Source organism: Leucopleurus acutus (assembly GCF_964270905.1).
Source record: "Leucopleurus acutus genome assembly, chromosome: 12".
In the NCBI taxonomy this organism is placed as follows: Eukaryota; Metazoa; Chordata; class Mammalia; order Artiodactyla; family Delphinidae; genus Leucopleurus; species Leucopleurus acutus.
Genome location: NC_139154.1, coordinates 81,666,029 through 81,691,982, shown reverse-complemented (window position 1 = coordinate 81,691,982; position 25,954 = coordinate 81,666,029). Strand labels below are relative to the sequence as shown.

The following is a 25,954-nucleotide window of genomic DNA, read 5'->3' as shown; positions in this document are numbered from 1 at the left end:
TAAATAATCAAAGTTTAGCCATGTAGCATACTATGATTACATTTTTGTTCTTCTATAACTTTTTGTTTTCTCTGCAGTTAATAATTGCCTTGCTTTTTTATTGGGTTATTTCTTACTGACCTATTATTTTTCATTGCCAACTTCACCAGCAGAAGTGTAAATTTTCTTTCAGTAAGTTTAAATGATCAGGTAATCTATTACTTTCAATTTTATTTTTTCTTGCCAATATCCTTCCTAGAGTTCTCTGCTCTCCTGCTTCAATCTGCATGATATACAATTATCCTTCACTGTTACTTTGGGACTCTTTTTTTCCTTATTCTTATGTTGGATCCTTTATTTCCTGGATCTCATCCTCTTTTCTTGGTTTATTCCATCCTTTGGTGGGACACATCCTCCAGTAACTTTCTGAAAAACAATGTGTGCTTATTAAATTTTAAGCCATTGCCTCTTATGTGTCTTTATTCTAACCTCACTCTGGAGTGACAGTTTGGTTACATATATAGTTAGAGGTAGAAAATAATTTTCCTTCAAAAATTGAAAGCAATGGAGATTGGTTCAAGATGGCGGAGTAGAAGGCCGTGCTCTCACTCCCTCTTGTGAGAACACTGGAATCACAACTAACTGCTTAACAATCATCAACAGGAAGACACTGGAACTCACCAAAAAAGATACCCCCCAACCACAGATAAAGGAGAAGCCACAATGAGATGGTAGGAGGGGTGCAATCAAAATAAAATCAAATCCCATAGCTGCTGGGTGCGTCACTCACAAACCGGAGAACACTTATACCACAGAAGTCCACCCACTGGAGTGAAGGTTCTGAGCCCCACATCAGGCTTCCGAACCTGGGGGTCCGGCAACGGGAGGAGGAATTCCTAGAGAATCAGACTTTGAAGGCTAGCGGGATTTGATTTCAGGACTTCAACAGGACTGGGGGAAACAGAGACTCCACTCTTGGAGGGCACACACAAAGTAGTGTGCACATCGGGACCCAGGGGAAGGAGCAGTTACCCTATAGGAGACTGAACCAGACCTACCTGCTAGTGTTGGAGGGTCTCCTGCAGAGGCAGGGGGTGGCAGTGTCTCACTGTGATGACAAGGACACTGGCAGCAGAAGTTCTGGGAGGTACTCCTTGGCATGAGCCCTTCCAGAGTCTGCCGTTAGCCCCAGCAAAGAGCCCAGGTAGGCTCCAGTGTTGGATTGCCTCAGGCCAAACAAACAACAGGGAGGGAACCCAGCCCCACTCATCAGCAGACAAGTGGTTTAAAGTTTTACTGAGCTCTGCCCGCCAGAGCAATAGCCAGCCCTACCCACCACCAGCCCCTCCCATCAGGAAACTTGCACAAGCCTCTTAGATAGCCTCATCCACCAGAGGGCCGACAGTGGAAGTAAGAACTACAATCCTGCAGCTTGTGGAACAAAACCCACATTCACAGAAAGATAGACAAGATGAAAAGGCAGAGGGCTATGTACCAGATGAAGGAACAAGATAAAACCCCAGAAAAACAACTAAATGAAGTGGAGATAGGCAACCTTACAGAAAAAGAATTCAGAATAATGATAGTGAAGATGATCCAGGCCCTTGGAAAAAGAATGGAGGCAAAGATTGAGAAGATGCAAGAAATGTTTAGCAAAGATCTAGAAGAAATAAAGAACAAACAAACAGATGGACAATACAAAAACTGAAATGAAAAATACACTAGAAGGAATCAATAGTAGAATAACTGAGGCAGGAGAAAGGAAAAGTGACCTGGAAGACAGATGGTGGAATTCACTGCTGTGGAACAGAGTAAAGAAAAAAGAATGAAAATAAATGAAGACAGCCTAAGAGACCTCTGGGATAACATTAAATGCAACAACATTCTCATTATAGGGGTCCCAGGAGGAGAAGAGAGAGAGAAAGGACCTGAGAAAATATTTGAAGAGATTATGGTAGAAAACTTCCCTAACATGGGAAAGGAAATGCCACCCAAGTCCAGGAAGCACAGAGAGTCCCATACAGGATAAACCGAGGGGGAAACACGCCGAGGCACATAGTAATCAATTGGCAAAAATTAAAGACAAAGAAAAATTACTGAAAGCAGCAAGGGATAAATGACAAATAACATATAAGGGAACTCCCATAATTTTAACAGCTGATTTGTCAGCAGAAACTCTACAAGCCAGAAGGGAGGGCATGATATACCTAAAGCGATGAAAGAGAAGAACTTACAACCAAGATTACTCTACCTGACAAGGATCTCTTTCAGATTCGATGAAGAAATCAAAAGCTTTACAGAGAAGCAAAAGCTAAGAGAATTCACCGCCACCAAACCAGCTCTACAACAAATGCTAGAGGAACTTCTCTAAGTGGGAAACACAAGAGAAGAAAAGGACCTACAAAAACAAACCCAAAACAATTAAGAAAATGGTAATAGGAACATACATATCGATAATTACCTTAAATGTGAATGGATTAAATGCTCCCACCAAAAGACACAGACTGGCTGAATGGATACAAAAACAAGACCCATATATGTGCTGTCTACAAGAGACCCGCTTCAGACCTAGGGCCACATACAGACTGAAAGTGAGGGGATGGAAAGAGATACTCCATGCAAGTAGAAATCAAAAGAAAGCTGGAGGAGCAATTCTCATATCAGCCAAAATAGACTTTAAAATAAAGACTATTACAAGAGACAAAGAAGGACACTACATAATGATCAAAGGGTCAATCCAAGAAGAAGATATAACAATTATAAATATATATGCACCCAACATAGGAGCACCTCAATACATAAGGCAACTGCTAACAGCTATAAAAGAGGAAATTGACAGTAACACAATAATACTGGGGGACTTTAACACCTCACTTACACCAACAGACAGATCATCCAAACAGAAAATTAATAAGGAAACACAAGCTTTAAATGACACAATAGACCAGATAGATTTAATTGATATTTATAGGATAATCCATCAAAAACAGCAGATTACACTTTCTTCTCAAGTGTGCACGGAACATTCTCCAGGATAGATCACATCTTGGGTCACAAATCAAGCCTCAGTAAATTTAAGAAAATTGAAATCATGTCATGCACTTTTCTGACCACAGTGTTATGAGATTACAAATCAATTACAGTGAAGAAAATGTCAAAAACACAAACACATGGAAGCTAAACAATACATTACTAAATAACCAAGAGATCACTGAAGAAATCAAAGAGGAAATAAAAAAATACCTAGAGACAAATGACAATGAAAACACGATGATCCGAAACCTATGGGATGCAGCAAAAGCAGTTCTAACAGGGAAGTTTATAGCTATACAAGCCTACCTCAAGAAACAAGAAAAATCTCAAATAATCTAACCTTACACCTAAAGGAACTAGAGAAAGAAGAGCAAACAAAACCCAAAGTTAGCAGAAAGAAAGAAATCATAAGGATCAGAGCAGAAATAAATGAAATAGAAACAAGACAATAGCAAAGATCAATGAAACTAAAAGCTGGTTCTTTGAGAAGATAAACAAAATTGATAAACCATTAGCCAGACTCATCAAGAAAAAGAGGGAGAGGACTGAAATCAATAAAATTAGAAATGAAAAAGAAGTTACAACAGACACCACAGAAATACAAAGCATCCTAAGAGACTCCTACAAGTAACTCCATGTCAACAAAATGCACAACCTGGAAGAAATGGACAAATTCTAAGAAAGGTATAACCTTCCAAGACTGAACCAGGAAAAATAGAAAATATGAACAGACCAGTCACAAGTAATGAAATTGAAACTGTGATTAAAAATCTTCCAACAAACAAAAGTCCAGGACCAGATGGCTTCACAGGTGAATTCTATCAAACATTTAGAGAAGAGCTAACACCCATCCTTCTCAAACTCTTCCAAAAAATTGCAGAGGAATGAACACTCCCAAACTCATTCTATGAGGCCACCATCACCCTGATACCAAAACCAGACAAAGATACTACAAAAAAAGAAAATTACAGACCAATATCACTGATGAATATAGATGTAAAAATCCTCAACAAAATACTAGCAAACAGAATCCAGCAACACATTAAAAGGATCATACACCATGATCAAGTGAGATTTACCCAGGGATGCAAGGATTCTTCAATACATGCAAATCAATCAATGTGATACACCATATTAACAAATTGAAGAATAAAAACCATATGATCATCTCAATAGATGTAGGAAAAGCTTTTGACAAAATTCAACACCAATCTATGATAAAAACTCTCCAGAAAGTGGGCATAGAGGGAACCTACCTCAACATAATAAAGGCCATATATGACAAACCCACAGCAAACATTATTCAGTGAAAAAGTGAAAGCATTTCCTCTAAGATCAGGAACAAGACAACGATGTCCACTCTCACCACTATTATTCAACATAGTTTTGGAAGTCCTAGCCATGGCAATCAGAGAAGAAAAAGAAATAAAATGAATACAAATTGGAAAAGAAGTAAAACTCACTGTTTACAGTTCACATGATACTATACATAGAGAATCCTAAAGATGCTACCAGAAGACTACTAGAGCTAATCAATGAATTTGGTAAAATTGGAGGATACAAAATTAATGCACAGAAATTTCTTTCATTTCTATACAATAATGAAAAATCTGAAAGAGAAATTAAGGAAATACTCGCATTTACCATTGCAACAGAAAGAATAAAATACCTAGGATAAAACCTACCTAGGGAGACAGAAGACCTGTATGCAGAAAAGTAAGACACTGCTGAAAGAAATTAAAGATGATACCAACAGATGGAGAGATACACCATGTTCTTGGATTGGAGGAATCAATATTGTGAAAATAACTATACTACCCAAAGCAATATACAGATTCAATGCAATCCCTATCAAATTACCAACGGCATTTTTTACAGAACTAGAACAAAAAATCTTAAAATGTGTATGGAGACACAAAAGACCCCGAATAGCCAAAGCAGTCTTGAGGGAAGAAAGCAGAGCTGGACGAATCAGACTCCCTGACTTCAGACTATACTACAAATCTACAGTAATCAAGACAGTATGGTACTGGCACAGAAACAGAAATATAGATCAATGGAACAAGATAGAAAGCCCAGAGATAAACCCACGCATCTATGGTCAACTAATCTATGACAAAGGAGGCAAAGATAGCTAATGGTGAAAAGACAGTCTCTTCAGTAAGTGGTGATGGGAAAACTGGACAGCTACATGTAAAAGATGAAATTAGAACACTCTCTAACACCATACACAAAAATAAACTCAAAATGTATTCGAGACCTGAATGTAAGACCAGACTATAAAACTCTTAGAGGAAAACATAGGAAGAACACTCTTTGACATAAATAACAGCAAGATCTTTTTTGACCCACCTCCTAGAGTAATGGAAATAAAAAGAAAAATAAACACATGGGACCTAATGAAACTTAAAAGCTTTTGCAGAGCAAAGGAAACCATAAATAAGATGAAAAGACAACCCTCAGAATGGGAGAAAATATTTGCAAACGAAGCAATGGACAAAGGATTAGTCTCCAAAATATTTAAACAGCTCATGCAGCTCAATATTAACAAAACAAACAACCCAATCCAAAAATGTGCAGAAGACCTAAATAGACATTTCTCCAAAGGAGACATACAGATGGCCAAGAAGCACATGAAAAGCTGCTCAACATCACTAATTATTAGAGAAATGCACATCAAAACTGCAGTGAGGTATTACCTCACACCAGTTAGAATGGGCATCATCAGAAAATCTACAAACAACAAATGCTGGAGAGGGTGTGGAGAAAAGGGAACCCTCTTGCACTGTTGGTGGGAATGTAAATTGATACAGGCACTATGGAGAACAGTATGGTGGTTCCTTAAAAATCTAAAAATAGAATTACCATATGACCCAGCAATCCCACTACTGGGCATATACCCAGAGAAAACCATAATTCCTAAAGACATGCACCCCAATATTCATTGCAGCACTATTTACAATAGCCGGGTCATGGAAGCAGCTTAAATGCCCATCGACAGACGAATGGGTAAAGAAGATGTGGGTAGATATATACAATGGAATATTACTCAGTCATCAAAAGGAACAAAATTGGTTCATTTGTATAGACGTGGATGGGTCTAGAGACTGTCATATAGAGTGAAGTAAGTCAGAAAGAGAAAAGCAAATATGGTATATTAACACATATATGTGGAACCTAGAAAAATGGTACAGATGAACCGGTTTGCAGGGCAGAAATTGAGACACAGGTGCAGAGAACAAACGTATGGACACCAAGGGGGGAAAGTGGTGGGGAGTGGGGGTGGTGATGTGATGAATTGGGAGATTGGAATTGACATGTATATAGTGACGTGTATTAAATATATGACTATTAAGAACCTGCTGTATAAAAAATAAAATTAAGAAAAAATTGAGTACATTACCCTGTTGTCTTTTAAAGCGTAATGTTGGTGTTGAGAATTTTGATTCCTTTCATCATTTTCGAGACACCTGGTTTTGTTGGGTTTTTTTTCTTCTCTGGAAACTTTTAGGATTTTTATTTATCCCCTATGTTTTGAGATTTCATAATGATATGCCTGGAGGTTGAGATTTCATAATGATATGCCTGGAGGTTGAGTCTTTTATATATTGTGTTGGGTACTTGGTGACTTCTTTCAACCTGGAAACTCATGTACTTTAGTTATGGGAAATTTTCTTCTATTATATCTTCCTTTTCATTGTCTCTTTTCTCTCTCTTAGGTAATGTGACTGAGGACCAGTCTGACTGATCCTCCAAACTCCGTATGTGTGTGTGTGTGCGCGCGTGTGTGTAAGTATGCAATTGTTTTTTGCTTCTGGGAGATTTCCTGAACAGTTTCTTTCAAGTCTTCTTTTGAATTATTTACATGACACTCATATTTTTTTTTTATAAGAGTTCCTTTTCTCTCTCTATTCAGAATAGCTCTCCTACTCTCAGTTACCTTTTTTCTTAACAAGTTGCTCTAATACAACCTTTCAATAGAGTCAGTTTCCATTTTTCTTCAGTGGTGGAGAGGGAAAATTCCCCAGCTATGCTTAAAGAGAAAAGCACCTAGAAGTCTAAGTATTATTTACATAGAATTCCAAACAATTCTCTTGTTATCAATCCTCATCACAGGCACTCCATCAAAAGTACTTGGTGCCTTCAGTTTCTGAGCCTCTCTAAGCTTCTAATGCATGTGATCTTTGGCTCTCAGTCATCCATCCTCTGTAGGTTCTTGGTTTTGTACTTTTTTGAATCTTTTGTCAGTACTTGTGACCATCTGGTTTTTTCTCTCTAAAATTTTGTTAATATCTATTTTTTGTTATCTTGCCTCTAATTCCTTTTGCCTTGTGAGTTTGTCTTTTTTATTGCCTTATTGTCATTTTAGTGTGGGTTTGGAAGGAAGTGAAGGTAACTACATGTGCTCAGTCCCCCATCTTTATTGAGATGGTCCTCTATGCTGGATTTTGTGCATGTTGCCAACTCACTTGGAGCTGGTCATGCTACCAAAAGAAACCATTCAAGCATTGGCATATACCATGTTTCCTTGATTCTAATTTACCACTGATTATAAAGTACTATTGATATAATATCGAATTCTGATAAAAAAGCAATACTATATATTTATTGAAGTATAGTTGATTAATAATATTGTATTAGTGATTCAATATTGTTATAGGTTATACTCCATTTAAAGGTATTACAAAATGATAATAATGACTGTATTTCCCTATACTGTACAACATATCCTTTTTGCTTTATTAATTTATACACAGTAGTTTGACTCTCTTAATTCCCTACCCTGTCTTGCCCCTACCCCACACCTCTCCCCACTAGTAACCATTAGTTTGTTCTCTGTATCTGTGAGTCAGCTTCTGTTTTGTTATATTAATTTGTTTTATTTATTAGATTCCACCTATAAGTGTTTATACAGAGTATTTGTCTTTCTCTGACTTACTTCACTAAGTATATTATTCTCTAGGTCCATCTAAGGTCCATCCACATTGTTATAAATGGTTTCATTCTTTTTTATGGCTGAATAATATTCCATTGTACGTACACACACACACACACGCACACACACACCCCCCAGAATCTTCTTTATCCATTCATCTGTTGATGGATGCTTAGATGGCTTTCATATCTTGGCAGTTGTAAATAATGCTACCATGAACATTGGGGTGCATGTATCTTTCTGTATTAGTGTTTTCAGTTTTTAGATGCATAGCCAGGGATGGAATAACTGGATCATATAGTAGTTCTATTTCTAGTTTTTTGAGGGACCTCCATACTGTTTTCCTTAGTGGCTGTACCAATTTACATTCCCAGAAAGAGGGTACAGTTGTTCCCTTTTCTTCATATCCTTGCCAGCATTTGTTATTTGTAGATTTTTTGATGATAGCCGTTCCGACAGGTTTGAGATAGTAATCTCATTGTGGTTTTAATTTGCATTTCTCTGATGATTAGTGATTTTGAGCATCCTTTCATGTGCTTGTTGTCCATCTGTATGTTTCTTTGGAAAAATGTCTATTCAGGTCTTCTGCCCATTGTTAACTGTGTTGTTTGTTTATATTGAATTGTATGACCTGTTTATATATTTTGGATATTAATGCCTTAGTGGTCATATCATTTGTGAATATTTTCTCCCATTCCATGGGTTGTCTTTTTGTTTTGTTGAGTTTCCTTTGCTGTGCAAGAGCTTTTAAGTTTAATTAGGTCTCATTTGTTTATTTTTGCTATTGTTTCCTTTGCCTTAGGAGGCAGATCCAAAAAAATTTTCTAAGATTTACGTCAGAGTGTTCTGTGTATGTTTTCTTCTAGGCATTTTATGGTTTCTTGTCTTACATTTAGGTCTTTAATCCATTTTAAGTTTATTTTTGTATGTGATATGAGAAAATGTTCTAATTTCATTCTTTTACATTTAGCTGTCCAGTTTCCCCAGCACCACTTATTGAAGAACCTGTCTTATCCCTTTTGTATATTCTTGAGTCTTTTGTTATAGATTAACTGACCACAGGTGTGTGGGTTATTTTTCTGCTCTCTATTCTGTTCCATTGATCTGTGTGGTTTTTTTTGACAGTACCATACTGTTTTGATTACTGTAGCTTTGTAGTATAGTCTGAAGTCAGAGCATGTGATACCCTCAGTTTTTTTCTTTTTTTTTCAATATTGCTTTGGTCATTTGGGTTCTTTTGTGATTCTATAGACATTTTAAAATTATTTGCTCTAGTTTTGTTAAAAATGCCCATGGTATTTTGATAGATATTGCATTAAATCTGTAGATTGTTTTGGACAGTATGGTCATTTTAACAATATAAATTCTTCCAATCCGTGAACAAGGGATAGCTTTCCATTTTTCTGGTATCATCTTCAGTTTTCTTTTTCAATGTTTTCAGTGTATAGGTCTTTTACCTTCTTGGGTAAGTTTATTCCAGAGTATTTTATTCTTTTTGATGTGATTTTAAACATTATTGTTTTCTTGCTTTCTCTTTCTGATGATTCATTATTAGTGTATAGAAATGCATAGATTTGAGTGTATTAATCTTGTGTCCTGAAACTGTATTGAATTCATTTATTAGTTGTAATAGATTTTTGGTGGAGACTGTATATATAGTATTATATCATCTGCAAATAGTGACAGTTTTACTTCTTTCCTTCCAGTTTGGATGCTTTTTATTTCTTTTCCTTGTTTCATTTGTGGAGCCAGGACTTCCAATACTATGTAAAATAGAAGTGGCAAGAGTGGGCATTCCTGTCTTGTTCATGATTTTAGAGGAAAAGCTTTCAGCTTTTCACCACTGAGTATGATGTTAGCTGTGGGTTTGTCATAAATGGATTGTATTATGTTGACATATGTTTCCTCTATACCAACTTTAATGAGAGTTCTTACCATGAATGGATGTTGAATTTTGTCAAATGCTTTTTCTTCACTTATTCAGATGATCATGCGATTTTCATCCTGCATTTTTATTAATGTGTTGTCATATGGGTTGATTTTGCAAATCTTAAACCATCCTTATATCCCTGGAATAAATCTCACTTGATCATGGTGTATGATCTTTTTTATATATTGTTGAATTTGGTTTGCTTATTTTTTGTTGAGGATTTTTGCATCTATATTTATCAGAGATGTCAGTCTGTCATTTCTTCTGGAGTGTTCATCTGGTTTTGGTATCAGGGTAAGGGTGAATCTCATAGAATGACTTTGGGAATGTTCTCTCCTCTTCAGTTTTTAGAATAGTTTGAGAATGACAGGTATTAGCTCACCTTTATATGTTTGGTAGAACTCCCCGTGAAGCTGTCCAGTCCTGGATTTTTGTTTGCTGGACGTTTTTTTTAAATTACAAGTTCGATTTCATTACACATGGTCCATCTGTTCAGATTGTCTGTTTCTTCCTGATTCAGTAGGTTGCGTGTTTCTAGAAATTTGTCCATTTCTTCTAGGTTGTCCAATTTATTGGCATATAACTGTTCATCGTATTCTCTTATGGTTTTTTGTATATCTGTGGTATCAGTTTTTATTTCCCTTCTTTCATTTCTTATTTTGTTTATTTGCATTCTCTTTCATTTTTTTCTTAATCAACCTGGCTAAAGGTTTATCAATTTTGTGTATCTTTTCAAAAAGCCATCTCTTGGTTTAATTGTTTCTTTTTGGGGGGGGGGGGGCTCTATTTTATTTACTTCCTCTCTGACTTTATTATTTCCTTCTTTCTGCTGACTTTGGGCTTTGTTTGTTCTTCTTTTTTCTAATTCCTTTAGATGGTAGGTTATGTTGTTAATTTGAGATTTTTCTTGTTTCTTGAGGTAGGCCTATATCTCTATAAACTTCCCTCTTAGAACTGCTTTTGCTGCATCCTATAGATTTTGGAAAGTTGTGTTTCCCTTTTCATTGTCTTGAGGTATTTACTGAGTTACTTTTTGATTTTTTCATTGATGCATTGTTTTTTTAGTAGCATGTTGTTTAGTCACCATGTTTGTGTTTTTCCCATTTTTCTTACTGTAATTGATTTCTAGTTTCACACTGTTGTGGTCAGAAAAAAATGCTTGATATAATTTCTATCCTCTTGAATTTGCTGAGACTTGTTTTGTGGCCTAGCATCTGATCTGTTGTGGAGAATGTTCCATGTGCACATGAAAAAATGTGTATTTTGCTGCTTTTGGATGGAATGTCCCGTAGATATCTATTAAGTCCAACTGATCTATTATGCCATTTAAGACCACTGTTTCCTTATTGGTTTTCTGTCTGGGTGACCATCCATTGATGTCAGCAGAGTGTTAAAGACCCCTGCTATTATTATATTATTGTCAATTTCTCCTTTTATGTCTGTTAATATTTGCTTTATATATTTAGGTGCTCCTGTATTAGGTGCTTATGTTGTCTGATAATGAGCATTGTTGCCCCTGGTTTCTTGTCCTTTCCATTTACATGAAATATCTTTTTACAACTCTTAACTTTCAGTCTGTGTGTGTCTTTAGGTCTAATGTGAGTCTCTTGTATACAGCATACAAATGGGTCTTGTTTTTTTTCATCCAGTCAGCTACCCTGTCTTTTGATTCAAGCATTTAGTCCATTGACATTTTTTTTTTTTTTTCAGTACGCGGGCCTCTCACTGTTGTGGCCTCTGCCATTGCGGAGCACAGACTCCGGAAGCACAGGCTCAGCCGCCATGCCTCACGGGCCCAGCCGCTCCGCGGCATGTGGGATCTTCCTGGACTGGGGCATGAACCCATGTCCCCTGCATCAGGAGGCGGACTCTCAACCACTGTGCCTCCAGGAAAGCCCCTCCATTGACATGTAAAGTGATTATTAATAGCTATGTACTTATTACCATTTTGTTACTTTTTTTGATTTTTGTAGCTCTTTCTCTGTTCTTTTCTTCTTTTAGTTTCTTCCTTTGTGGTTTGATGATTTTCTTTAGTGGTATGTTTGTGTTTCTTTCTCTCTTGTTTTTGTGTGTCTATTGTAGGTTTTTGATTTGTGGTTACCATGAGTTTCCTGTATGTTGCACTATAACTATATCTACTTGTTTTAGACTAGTAGTCATTTAAGTTCAAACATGTTCTTAAAATCTACCTTTTTTTACTTTTCTCCCCCACATCTTGTGTTTTTGACATCCTAGTTTACATTTTCATATATATCTCTTTACTATTTGTTGTAGTTATAGTTGATTTTAAAATTTTTGGTGTTTTACTTTTTTTTTTTTTTTTTTTTGCGGTACGTGGGCCTCTCACTGTTGTGGCCTCTCCCGTTGTGGAGCACAGGCTCCGGACGCACAGGCTCAGCCGCCATGGCTCACGGGCCCAGCCGCTCCGTGGCATGTGGGATCTTCCCGGACTGGGGCATGAACCCATGTCCCCTGCATCGGCAGGTGGACTCTCAACCACTGCGCCACCAGGGAAGCCCTGGTGTTTTACTTTTTATACTAGCTTACTTAAGTGGTTGATCCTCAGCCTGTACTATATATATTCTTTTACTAGTGGGTTTTTCCTTTCCTATAGATATTTCTTGTTGTAGCCTTTTCTTTTCTACATAGAGAAGACACTTTAAAATTTCTTTTAGGGTAGGATTAGTATTGATGAAATCTTTTAATTTTTGCTTGTCTGAGAACTTCTTTATCTTTCCTTCAATTATAAATGATAATATATCTGAGTAGAGTGTCATAGGTTGCAGATTTTTCCCTTTAAACTCTCTGAATATATTGTGTCACTCCCTTCTGGCCTGCAAATTTTTTTTTTTTTTTTTTTTGAGAAAAATCAACTGATAGCCTATGGAGGTTCCCATGTGTATGACTCTTTGTTTTTCTCTTCCCAGCTTCTCTCTTTAAAGATAAAGAGAATTCTCTTGTTATCTTTAACGTTTGCCATCTTAATTATGGTATGTCTTGGTAGGGTCTGTTTGCGTTCATCTTGTTTGGGACCTTTTGTGCTTCCTGTGTCTGGATATCTGTTTCCTTCTTCGGATTTGGGAATTCTTAATAATTTCATTAAATACATTTTCAATCTCTTTCTTTCTCCCTTTGCCTTCTGAGACCCCTAAATGTGGATATTTGTACACGTGATGTTGTTCCAGAGGTTTCTTAAACTGTTCCATTTTTTTGTTTTTCTTTTTGCTGTTCTGACTGTGTGATTTCCATTATTCTACTTTCCAGATCACTTATGCATTCTTCTGTATCACCTAGTCTGTTGTTCATTCTGTCTAATGTGGTTTTCATTTCAGCTACTGTGTTTCAGTTCTATTAAAAAAATATATTTTCTATATCCTTCTTTAAATTATCACTGTGTTCATCTATTCTTTTCCCGATTCAGTTAGTCATTATTACTAATGACTTGGATTCTTTTCTCTTCTTTTTTTAAAAAAAATATTCATTTTATTTATTCATTTTATTCAATTTATTCATTTTATTTATTAATTTTTGGCTACGTTGTGTCTTCGTTGCTGTGTGCGGGATTTCTCTAGTTGCAGTGAGCAGGGGCTACACTTTATTGTGGTGCACGTGCTTCTTGTTGCAGTGTTTTCTCTTGTTGCAGAGCAGAGGCTCTAGGCATGTGGGCTCCATAGTTGTGGCTCACAGGCTCTGTAGTTGTGGCTCGTGGGCTCTAGAGTGCAGGCTCGGTATTTGTGGGGCATGGGCTTAGTTACTCTGCAGCATGTGGGATCTTCCCGGACCAGGGCTTGACCCTGTGTCCGCTGCATTGGCAGGCAGATTCTTAACCACTGCACCACCAGGGAAGCCCGATTTGGATTCTTTATCTGGTAAATTTTTTTTTCATTTTTTTCATGTGTTTTCTCTTGCTCTGTCAAGTAAACCAGTTCCTCTCTTCTCATTTTGCTTAATTTTGTCTGTCTCTATGAATTTAGGTAAAACAGTTACTTATTGAGGTCTTGAAGGCATGTCCTTATGTGGGAGCATCGTTATATAATCTGTGTGTGCCCAGTGGCTTTGGTAGGAGAGCTAGATTTGATGTGTGCACAAGTCATGTCTTTCCTCAGGGTGTAGTGGCAGCTATAACCTTGGTAGGAGGTGGGGCTGGAGCCAGGTGTGACCTGGGGCTTCTCCTCTGTTCAGTGGCCAACACCACCCTACTGGGGACAGGGACAGGTCCCAAGTTGCTGGAGTAGAAGCCCTGAGGGTCAGGGAGTGTGTTCTCTCCCCGCTTCCAGCTCCAGTACCCTTGCCCAAGTGTGGAGCTGCATCTCAGAGCCAACAGAGCAGTTATGGGTGCTCAGTATAGGTCTGGGCCTGGGCTGTGGTGGCCCTGGCTGCAGTCAGAGTCTGGGACCACCTCTGATGTGCTCGCTGCCTCTGAAAGCCAGTAATGGCTGCCCCCACCCGGTTCAGATGCTAGAGGGGTCTGAGCTGGCACTGTCCCTCAGAACTGAACACTCTCCTTGGTTGTGGCAGCCCTCACTCCTGTGTGGAGCCAAGCAAGCTAGACGGAGCGGGCACTGGGCTCAGGCTGGGTTGTGCACTGGAGTGGTTGTGGGAAACTGGCCAGAATCTCATGCAGTTTTAATCTGTTTTTTTTCCCCCACATTGTTTTGGGAGTGAGCAAAACATACTTTTGTATGCATACTTTTTACAAGCAGATTCTAGGTTTCTTACAGACTTCCTGTTAGTCCCACCAGCCCTCCAACCTCCAGCCAAAGGGATTCACCTTCCTGGTGTCAGATCCCAGAGCTGGGGTACCCAATATGTGGCTCAAACCACTCACTCCTGAGGGAGGATCTGGCTGTTACATTCCACCCTCTTCTGTGTTCCCTCCCAGGGGCACAGGTCCCAAGCTGATCACTCCTCTTCCCTTCCTACCTGATTCTGTGTGGCTCCTTCTTATAGCCTTGGTTGTACAAAAGTCTTTTCTGCATATCTCTAGTTTCAGTGAGAATTACTCCACACATAGATGTATTTTCGATGTGTGTGTGGTAGGAGGTGAGTTCCATGTCCTCCTACTCTGCCATCTTGATCTCCCTTCCCAGCAAGAATGTTTTGATAGAGAAATATCAAAGCAACACTATATTAAATAGAAACATTGATTACAAGATACATACCATTTCAGAAACCATCAAATGTGAATTATGGTGATGCTGGAATTGAGGAAGTACACTATGTTCATGTGACTGGGTTATATGCTAGTCATTCATTTTCTTTGAAGAGGTCTTAGGTTCTGAAATTGGATATATAATTTCTATTTTTGTGATTGAGATTGTATTAGATGCCTCAATTAACAATTTGCTTTCCTGTACTTTCTTCCTTTGACAAGGTTCTATTTTATTTGCCATTCTCTGATGTAATCGTATTCATTGTTTTTATCCTCCCAGTACCCCCATCCCTCACTAAGTTGTGCCCTCCTCAAGTGCAGGTACTTGTATTTTTTCCTTCATATTCTGAATGCCTAGCATGGTGCGTGGTCCCCTGGTTGGCACTTAGTAGATGCTTCACAAATGTGGGTTGAACCAAACTAAAAATCAGAAGATGAAATGATAAATGCTAAAATAATTAAAATATTTTCCCCTAGGTATTATTGAAAACAGAATCTAGGGATACTGAATAGTCAGGAAAAGGAAACTGACATTTATTGAATAATTATTGTTTGCCACATATTTTCAAATAATTATCCCATTTACTCTCTTATAACTTAAAATATATAGTATAGTTTTAAAAGCATAGGAAACATTTTTTATTAATCCATGATTTGTTCGGGTTTTAGGGCAAAACATGATCGTGATCTAGAATCTTCTGTTTTTTTTTTATTCTGATTTTTAAATATCAGGTAAAAATTTCCTACTGCATTAAAGGATTATTAACATTTAAGCCCTGATGATATATGCCTATGTTAAATATGTTAAGGTGAAATTGATCCCCTCTCAGGGGACCTTGGCGGTTATTCACAGGCCTTCATTTCAATAAGAAAAGGCTGTTCTTTCGTGAATGAACTACTTTGGTTCTCCATTCAACCAGTGAAACAAAATACTAAAAATATTATATAAGTAATAATGCTGTGATACACTATTACTAAAGGTGAAAAATAACCAATCAGAGAAGAAAGAGTATGAAGGAAGATCCAATCACAATATGAAAAGATTCACCACAAAACTCTTATAAACTGTGAGCATTTAGGGCTTGTTTACATTTTATTAAGAACTTGTCATAGAGAGTGAGGGCCTGACAACTTAGTGAGAGCCGCTACCAAATAAGGGAAGTCAAAGTAGAAATAAAGCTTCTCTGATATAATTATAGTAACTTATAAAGAAGATGTTAGTTTATTTAGCACTCATCCATAAAGCATTACTATTTTATTTTGGAGCTTATTTTTATATTATCTATGAAGTTTGCTAAGCAAATAGTGTGAATATTCTTTAGTGCCTAAGAAATACCAATTATAATCATGTTTTAGGTACATCAGTTTACTTATGAGCTACTGATATACTAATTAAAAATAATCCTTAAATAGTCATTCAAGTAACTTCCCTCAAAGGCTTTCTTAAGAAAAATAAAGTAAATTTGACCAGAAAATAGTTTCCATCTATGTATATCTTTCACCATGGATTAATTATACAAGCCTAAATTGACACCTGTCTCAGGTGCTTAAGCAGAAGCTTAACTAAAAGGCTCTATTTAGCACAGCATTAGCCAAAGGGAGGTAAAGTAGAATGAGCACCACACAGATATCATGGACAGGAATTCTAGTTCTGTTCTAGCAAGCGGACTGAGCTTGTGCAAATTACTTTACCACCCTACACCTCAGTTTCCATATCTGTAAATTAAGAGGTTTAGAGTTCATCAGAGTTGATGGGAGACAGGGGTGTGTAAATGGACTCCTTGGAAAAACTGCTATTCCCTGCTCATAAAAATACTTTTGTGTACACAAACACACACAATTTAGTATGCAATTTCAGGGAGTTACTGTGAGAATTAAATGAAATAGTGAATATAAAGTGCATTTAGTAGGTATTTTAAATCAGCGTTTAGTTCCCCACATTGGGAGGGTTCTCTAGCTTCTCAGTTTTCATAAAAGCCACAGAAAATGGTTTTCAAGTCTCTTTGGGGGAAAAAAAAAAGATTTTAAAGTATATAGCTATCAAGTTGCATGAGATAATATTCCACTTTTTATAAGAAGCCATCTCTTTCATCAGTTACTAGGATTTGTTTTTTAGAGGAGCGGGTGGCAATCTGTCATCAAAGTGTTGACAAGTGAAATCTGACAAGGTTAAGGTGATATAGCTGCGGGCCACTTCAGGATTTTTCACTGTCTTTCCTGTTTGAAGAGAAAGGATCTCTTTTTTCATTCTTGCTCACTTTGCAATAGTGTTTGATTTATACGCTTTTTAAAACAGTAACTCTAAACTGACAAATTATTTCGGCAGTTAACATTGGTTTAGATAAGAGCATTTCAGTGTTCTCTTGTCTTTAACTCATCTTTGTAGGAATTATTCTTGAAATTCAGTGTATTTTCTCTTCAAAGTTGCATTTCTTTCTATATATTCAAATGTAGCATAAAACTATATTTATGGAACTACAATCTAGAATTACTTATCATGATCACATTTCTCACATTTCTGTTTTCCCTGTCTTTGTAGTGTTGTAGTTGAGATATATCCTTAAAAGAAGAATAAGTCCATATTTTTGAAGATCAGAAAGTGGGTACATATGTGGGAGGTGGTGGTGAGCAAAGATTATTTTATGGTTGTTGTTATTATTTGCTTATGCAAGCATACTTTTTCCCCTAAAATGCCTGATATAAGCCATTGTGATTATTTTGCAAATCGTGGAAGAAATGCACTTCAACTAGATACAGGTCTCTTTGGAATAATGGAAAATTGTGTGCAGCAAAATATTTGAAATGAGCATCAGCAAACAAGATGTTTGTATTAACAGGAACCTAGAAAATGGCTATGCAAAGGTCAACACTGATCTTTAAATATTAGTGAAATTTAATTTGTTGCATGTAATGAGTAGAAAGAAGAGGAGGAAGCAGGCCACAATGAGGAAGCCATTGATGAACTGTCCAAATGTCAAAACTGCTTACAGTACAGAAAATGTTAAATTGACATGATCTATTTACCTAAGTGAATTAAACAGTTTGAACAATGCTCTAGAGAAATATTTTCCAAATTTAAGTATAACAGGAGATTTATAAAGATTTTTGCCATAATTTATTTTGGGAAAATGAGGAGAATCCTACTATTCTTTCTAGGCATAGAATTTCTTTAAGAAATTTTAAGAAAGTATGATGCACAGCTTCTCTTGAAACGGGAATCTATTGCCATTTGCATCATCTAGAAATAACATCACCTGACCAATTGTTAGCAGCTATGAAGAATCACCCTGGCCATGACACTCTGCACAGCACTAGCTGAATTGAGTTCAGAGAGTTTTCTGGGGTGTTATGCCCAATTTTAAAAAAATGTGAATTCTATGTTCTCTTATTTTCTTCGTGTACAAAGTTGATGAAAAATTTTTAAGAGAATTAAATATGTCTAATGTATATAACCAAGGTTTAATATTAATGCACAGAGAATGGGACAGAGAACTCAGTAGAAAGATGGGCAAAAGCTAGGAACAGGTAATTTATAGAAGAAACAAGATTGTTAAAAAAAATACATGAAATGATGTTTGATTCCTTTAATTAATGGAAAAATGAAACTTAAAACTACGAGAATCCATTTTTCACCTACCAGATTGGCAAAAATTTAAAACTTTGTTAATATTCCATGTTGTTGAGGAAATAGGGAAAAGGGTAGTCATGTTATTGGTGGAAATGTAAATTGGTACTGTCATCTTGGCAGCCTATTTGGCAGTACCTATTAAAATGTAAGGTGTGCATGTATATTTTCATAGTATTATTATTTGTAAGATGAAAAGAAGAAACAATTGTGTTCATTAAGGGAATGGTTAAGTAAATTATGATCGGTATACAATGGAACATCTGGTAGCTATTAAAAACAATGAGGTAAATCTTTATATGCTAACAAGGATATCCATGCTGTGGTATTCAGTGAAAAAAAAGCAAATTGTTGAGTAAAATCCTGTCTTTACTAAAATACAAAACAAGTCAATGTGGGTGTGGACATACTGTAAGTATCTCAAGAAGTTCTGGAAGGCCGCCTGCCATGTTGTGTAGTGGCTCCCTTCAGAGTGGGGAGGGCCTCTGGGAAGGGGACACATTTGTTTTAACATCAAATACTTCAGTATTGTTTGCATTTTTTAAAACAATAAGCATGTATTACTATTATAATTTTAAAACCCAAGAGGACACAAAAGACCAGACAGATTGTCTAATAGATTTTGAAGTTTCTCTCTTCATTTTTTGTATGCTTTTAGGTTCTATAGCTGTTTTAAAAATAAGGACATGATGGATGGTATTTTTAACACACTGCTTTGTGCTTTTGCATTTCGCTCCTACCATTTCATTGCTTAGTGTTATTTGTTAAATCTAAAGTTTTGTAAGTTGAAGTCTTTATTACCTTTTAGCATTTATTGACTAATTACGGTGGGTGCTCATTATCAGATAAATATGTTCTGAATATTTACATTTAATATTTAGGTGTTAGGTGAAAAGGTGTTCTAGACTTCTGAAGTGATCTAGATCTTTATGTGCTGAGATAACATGATATAGCATAGAAAAGATCTAGATATATTTAAAATAATAATTTAATAACATTTGAAGATAAATGTCACTAAGGAAGCTAGAACATTTATTTGATAACTATTGTTTGAGTAAAATTTAAGAATAACATTTTCAGTGTTATAGGCAATTAGTTATATAATGCCCACTAATAACATTCAGCGCTTTTCATCTTCAGAACATTATACAGAATTAATTAATCCTTACAGCAGTCTTAGAAATGTAGGTCAATGTCATTATCCCTGTTTTTGTTGGTGGGGAAATTGAGGCAGAGAGGTTGAATGATTCGGGGTAAGTTTGGTACAGCATGGTTAGAATTAAGGCATTTGGGCTCAGAGCCCAGCATTTAGAGCAATAGAATCACACCTTCTTTAGAAGACTTAATCTTTGTGTCCTTGATAAAACTCTATTTCTCATTAAACCATTGCTGAGGTCATCTCTATATTAAAATTCAGAAACAACAAGTTTGATCACTATATAACCACTTAAAAACACACACCATTTTCTCCTCCATGCCTTTTCTGGCACTATATTGGCTTAATCTGCCTTTTCCATTGTCTCCTTGTTGGAGAATTACCAAAATATCTATCCTTGACTTTATTTTTCTTCTGGGATCTTTTTCAGTAGCTTTAGCTTTACTTTCTATTTAGAAAATTCCAAAATAGTTTTTATATAGTCCAGACCCCCTTTCTATATTTCTAGCTATCAGCTAGACATTTCTACTCATATCAACCCTTATAACTTAAACTCCCACTGTGTCTGAAATTCAGTTTATTGACAACAAAACTTGCTCCTCTTCTAGACTGACCTGTTTCTATGTATGTTTCAATCCAAGTCCTGCCCTTGAAACTAGGATAAACCAGGTGGGAACAGGTCTGGGTAAGGGGTTTCTGGGAACCAGGTGTGGCCAGAACAGTGGTATTTGAGTCCTTTGCCAGGGTGAAGAAGCTGAATCACAGTCTAAGGAAGAGGAAGAGCCAGATTACAAACTGAAAGGCAAGACTAAAGTATAGCAGGAGAGCGAGTGGCCAGGTCAGTGGCTAGGAAAATTGAGGTTGTTGGTTGAGTAGTTGAGTTAGTCGTTGTGAACAGAATGCGCTGGTACTCTTTTACTGGCACATGATGATGGAGGCATGTCGGCTCACTAGAGCCATGTTCAAGGCAAGGGTCATGTCTGTACAGTAACCAGATCCCTATCTCATGGTGGTCACTCCGGATTCTTCCTCCTTCCTCACTTCCACAATTCATCAGTTCCCACATGCCTTTGATACTTTATTCAAATGAATCTGATTCATTTTTTACATTCCAACTTCCACCATCCCAATTCAAATCCTTGTTGCTAAATATTGGTGTTGCCTGTTACTTTATTACCTTTCTAACAGGTCACTTGTATAAAAAAATCCCTCCAATATTCCCATCCACAAAGTTAATCTTCCAACAACAATTCTGATCTGATGATTACCGTTTCTAAAATACCTTACCAGAGCAGAAACTATTCATAATTTCTCAGTAGCCACCTAACAAGATATAAAGTCCTAAGTTTGGCATTTAAAGACTTACTTAGTATGGCCCTGATATATCTCTTCTATTTGTGCACCAAACCAGTTGCTTACTACCTCTTAAATATGCCTTGCATCTTTCTGTCTAATTTATGTTTTTGTATATTGTTTCCTCCTTTTTCTCTCTCTCCCTTTATCAAAATCTAAGAATTCTTCAGTGTCCTCTACTTTATAAGAGAATTTCTTTATTATCAAACTAGAACATCTGAACACCTACAGCCCTTTGTTTATGTTGCTAAATTTGCACTTATCACAAACTTCATATTGGTTTTGTGATTATTTTATCTGCTATACTAGATTTTAGCTATTTGATAGTAGAGACCCTGATTTGTATATCCTGTATCTGTGACTCAGTAAAATGTCAAACACCTAAAGTGCTCAAAGTATTTGTGATATTTAATTAATAATTAGATATCATAGGACTCTCTGAGGTACAAATGACCCAGTGTACCTACTAATCTAGTCTTTTGTTAGAGTATGTTCAATCTAAGCTTGAGGTCTCTTTGAGAGTCCTCTGCCCTTTTACACAAACTTTATCATTGCATGATTGTTTGATTTAGTGTTGAATATTTCAAAAATCTTTATTTCTGATAATGTGACATTGATTAAATATGTTCATGCATATCTTAACAGATAATTAATGTAATTCTATGTAGATAGCATTAGACAAGGAATTGTGGGGGAATACACTGTATTTTAGGTAATTTTGAAATTACCTAATGATGACTAGAACACCTAATACAACTAGTGGTTTCTTTTAAATTTGTGCTATTTAGTTGTCTTTAATTTTGTACATTTTAAATTGGTAAATAGATAATCCTCAGAAAGTCTATTGATAATAAATAGCAAGTATATGTTCTAACTTTATGCCCAAGAAATATTTCCTTAGGCTCTTTGAGGTATTTTGCTAATACACATTTCATTTTAAATGTCTCATTGGCACCATGGTTATCATTAATCTTTATTAAACTACAGCAATGTCTTCTTCTCTTAGTTAATTTTTCTATCCCATCATGTTTTACATTAGGGTTTTATTTGCCCTCAGGCTTCCTCTCCTTTCTAAAGCAGTCAAAATAGCTGACTTCAGAAACCAGGGAAGACAAATATTCTGAAGATTTATTTAGTGGCACGTAATCTTTACCTCTAAAAGTTTTTATTTTCCAAAATAATGTTATCAAAATATAAAAAAGTCACAGCATCTTAGTGCAATGGTTTCTATTTTCCGTGATACTTTCTTAAAATTTACCTATATGGTAACAATTAATCTTAAGGCAAATAAATATTTATTATAATGTAATCTGTTTTGGAAGGAAGACTTCAAAGCTTTCGAGGGTGTAACTAGAAAGTGAGAAAGGCTAAGATCCTCCCATTTCTGTGCTCAAAATTTGGGCTATCATAGATTCTCCCCCCCTACAAGAGAACAATCAAGATTTACATCAAGCTCAGTTTAAATCATGCTCCTTATTTTGTCACGGAGACTGGACATTTGGATTTAGAATGGCCTTCTGACACATCTGAGACTGTCATCAACTGCCTTATAAAATTAAACAGAAAATTGAAAAAGTTAAAAAGCTATTTTAAATGAAAATTAAATTAAGGGCAATTTTTTGTTTAGGTTTTCACTTCTGCTGTTCTTTTCATTTGGCTAATTATTTTTCCTATTCAATATTAAAATTTGCTGTATTTTTTAGTCATTCATTCTTTTATTCATTTTTGCCCTGTGTAACTAGTTTTGGTCTAGTTCTAAGTCATGTGTATTGGGTTTTATCCCCAGAGAAATGCACAAGGGCACTGAGTGGGGCAATATTTTCCCACTTTGGTAGGTACTCTCTATTTCACTACCTTTTTAATCCCTGCCCACGCCCCCTCCCAAAATGCAGAATCCAGAATTCTACTGAAATTCTTTTCTTTCCTCCTTCAAAACAACTATTTATGCATTAATACAATATTTGAATAATACGAGCTCAGTCTTGACTGCTTCCTTCGGGCAGATTTTTCAAACAAGGAAATTACAGCATTGTTTTTAACTGGTGGCATTCTTGAGTAAGATGCAAGGCCTTCAGAGGTCTGCGTCTTTCAAAAACCTGCAGAGTGTAAAAGATGGCAAGACATTTTGAGGACTAAAAAGGTTATTGATTTGGTCCCCTCCCACCATGTCCATCTAGTAATTATAGATTTTTACAAATGTTAAAAAATTTACTCCATTAATTCTTTTTAACTTTATATCGTCTTATTAGCAGATATTTGAAGTTCAGAGGAAAAGAAGGATGAATAACCCACATTTGACTATCTTTTGCCTGCCTGCTAATGCATGACCCTGCAAAGCCTCCTCCTTAATCACACATATTTTGGGGAGCCTGCAGGAGTTGTCACGTGTTCATAAATAAGTCGAATCATTTACTAATGGACACTGGCCATTTCCTTCTCACTTGCGTCACTTGCTAGACCTGCTCCATCAACTCGTTATTGCTGCCGCCGTGTCTACTTTTGCTGGGTGTGGATCCCACTTTGTCTGGATACCACCACTCTGAGTACATTAATGTGAAGGGCTACCAGTCCTGCTTATGTTCTATGTTCATCATTTAATTCCTATGCTTCTCTGAGGTCCTACTGACATTTTACAACTTGTCTGTAGCTTTCTCAGAGCCCTGCTATTCCAAGCAGGGTTGAGCCCTTCTTTTATGCTGTGAAATTGTTCACGCTGCCATTTCAATAATTAGTACACTGTGTCTCATTAGTTGAACATGCATCTGATTCTTGATGATGGTAAGTGCATTGAGGTCAAATGTAAAGGTGAAGGAAGGACCAACAACATTTGTGTTATGTCTAAATTTATTTTGGATTATCACCCATATGAATAGTATGGGAAAATATTTTTAGTCACTCCAAATGTTAAAGAAGCTGAAGGCTTTTTCCTCCATATGAAAGATGTCTTAAAATATTTTTCAGGCGTTTTTTGTTATTCAGAAGTTTGTTGGAAATAATAAAGTGTTAATAATATCCATCACTAGCCCCTGCTGTTAAAACTAGGAGAAAATATAAGATGTACATTATTGCTATCTCTTTTTTTTTAACGCAGGTAGAGTAGACTATCTGGATCTATCACAACATGCAGATTAACAAACTAATCTGAATGCTAATGTGGTTTCACACAGTTTACTTCTAAGTAAATATGTTTCCTATAATAATAACTATATATCATTTACCTTGAAAATTCCACTTTAATTAGCCTTTTAGTATGTGGGAGATTGTAAATATTTGCTTTGTATATTAAAGATAGACCACAAAATGTGTTTGTACTTACTACATAACAGATGTTTCTTTTCCTTAAAAATATTTAAAAAAAATGCTTAAATGCTAAATAATTATAAATTATAATGCTAAATAATTCTAATTAGAAATCAAATGCATATTATTGGAAACCCAAATATATATATTCTTCTTACTACATTTCTCAATGTGATGACATACTAAATCTAGGAAAAGAAGTGCTTTTTTCCTTTTTCTAGAGTTCATTTCTGGGTGGTTAACTAAGGATACATTAAAGTGTGTTTATTCTAATGAACTGTATCTCAAATATCAGTAGTGGCAAGTGATTCTTTTTATTATTTCTAAGGGATCTTGGTTTTATTGGCAATAGAAGATAATTAATTGGCACCTCTTCTTAATTATTTTTTTAAACAGGACAGAGATTCCTTCTGCCATCAGATGTCTTTCTGCTTGACTGAACTGCACCTGTGGTCTTTGAAGAATACCTTACACATTGGGGGTAAATAAGCTCTGGATTAATTTCAATATTTTTAAAATATAAGTTACAACAATATAAATAAGTACTAGCAAAGGTTAGAGCCTAGATTCTCCAGCTGGAATTGGATTATTTTCTTTATACGTAATGAAAAATTGGCTAGTGTATAGTAATTTCTTTTAGTTAACTCTGCTTATTTTTTTTTCAACTTGAGTTACATTTTCTGCTTTGAACATTAATTTTATTGGCCTAATATCTGTTTCCTCTTAAGATACACAAATGTTCCATTTTTTCCTGGGATTATTCATAATAACTGATTTATATTCATAAATATTTGCAGGCTTGCTAGTGGTAAATGCATTTCTATTTGATATTAAAGTAATATTTCAAACATAAAGTAATATTTCAAACATACAACTAAGAGGTACAATTATATTCATTTTTTAAAAAATAAATAAATAAATAAATAAATTTATTTATTTTTAGCTGTGTTGGGTCTTCGTTTCTGTGCAAGGGCTTTCTCTAGTTGCGGTGAGCAGGGGCCACTCTTCATCGCGGTGCACTGGCCTCTCACTATTGCAGCCTCTCTTGTTGCGGAGCACAGGCTCCAGACGTGCAGGCTCAGTAGTTGTGGCTCACGGGCCCAGTTGCTCTGCGGCATGTGGGATCTTCCCAGACCAGGGCTCAAACCCATGTCCCCTGCATTGGCAGGCAGATTCTCAACCACTGCGCCACCAGGGAAGCCCTATTCATGTTTTTTGAATCTCACATTTTTTGGGGAAGAGAGTAATGTAAATGTGTTTTAACAATGTTTATTAGTATTTCAGGATAAAGTATATATCATTAGGAAACATCTTTTAAAAAAATCTTTTCCTTTCTGAGTATCTAAAGCAACTCTTGTATTTAGGAGGACAGATTTATTTACGTCTTTAGCATCATTACTAAGAAAATGGTTTACCTTGCAAAGCATTATTTCTTTATATCAAATATATAATTACAGATGATGTCATTATAATTTCATTAAGTTTAGCTT

The 25,954-nt window shown here is 36.1% G+C and overlaps 1 protein-coding gene across 1 annotated transcript in view; it reads left to right on the top strand.

Annotated features, from left to right (window-relative positions):
- WDPCP (WD repeat containing planar cell polarity effector) overlaps positions 1-25,954 on the top strand; it is a 276,624-nt gene that overhangs the window by 63,418 nt on the left and 187,252 nt on the right. Inside the window, exon 2 of the mRNA XM_082852381.1 lies at positions 24,861-24,945. Coding sequence (XP_082708507.1) covers positions 24,885-24,945 — 61 coding nt within the window. The 5' untranslated portion in view covers positions 24,861-24,884. The remainder of the gene's footprint in view (positions 1-24,860; positions 24,946-25,954) is intronic.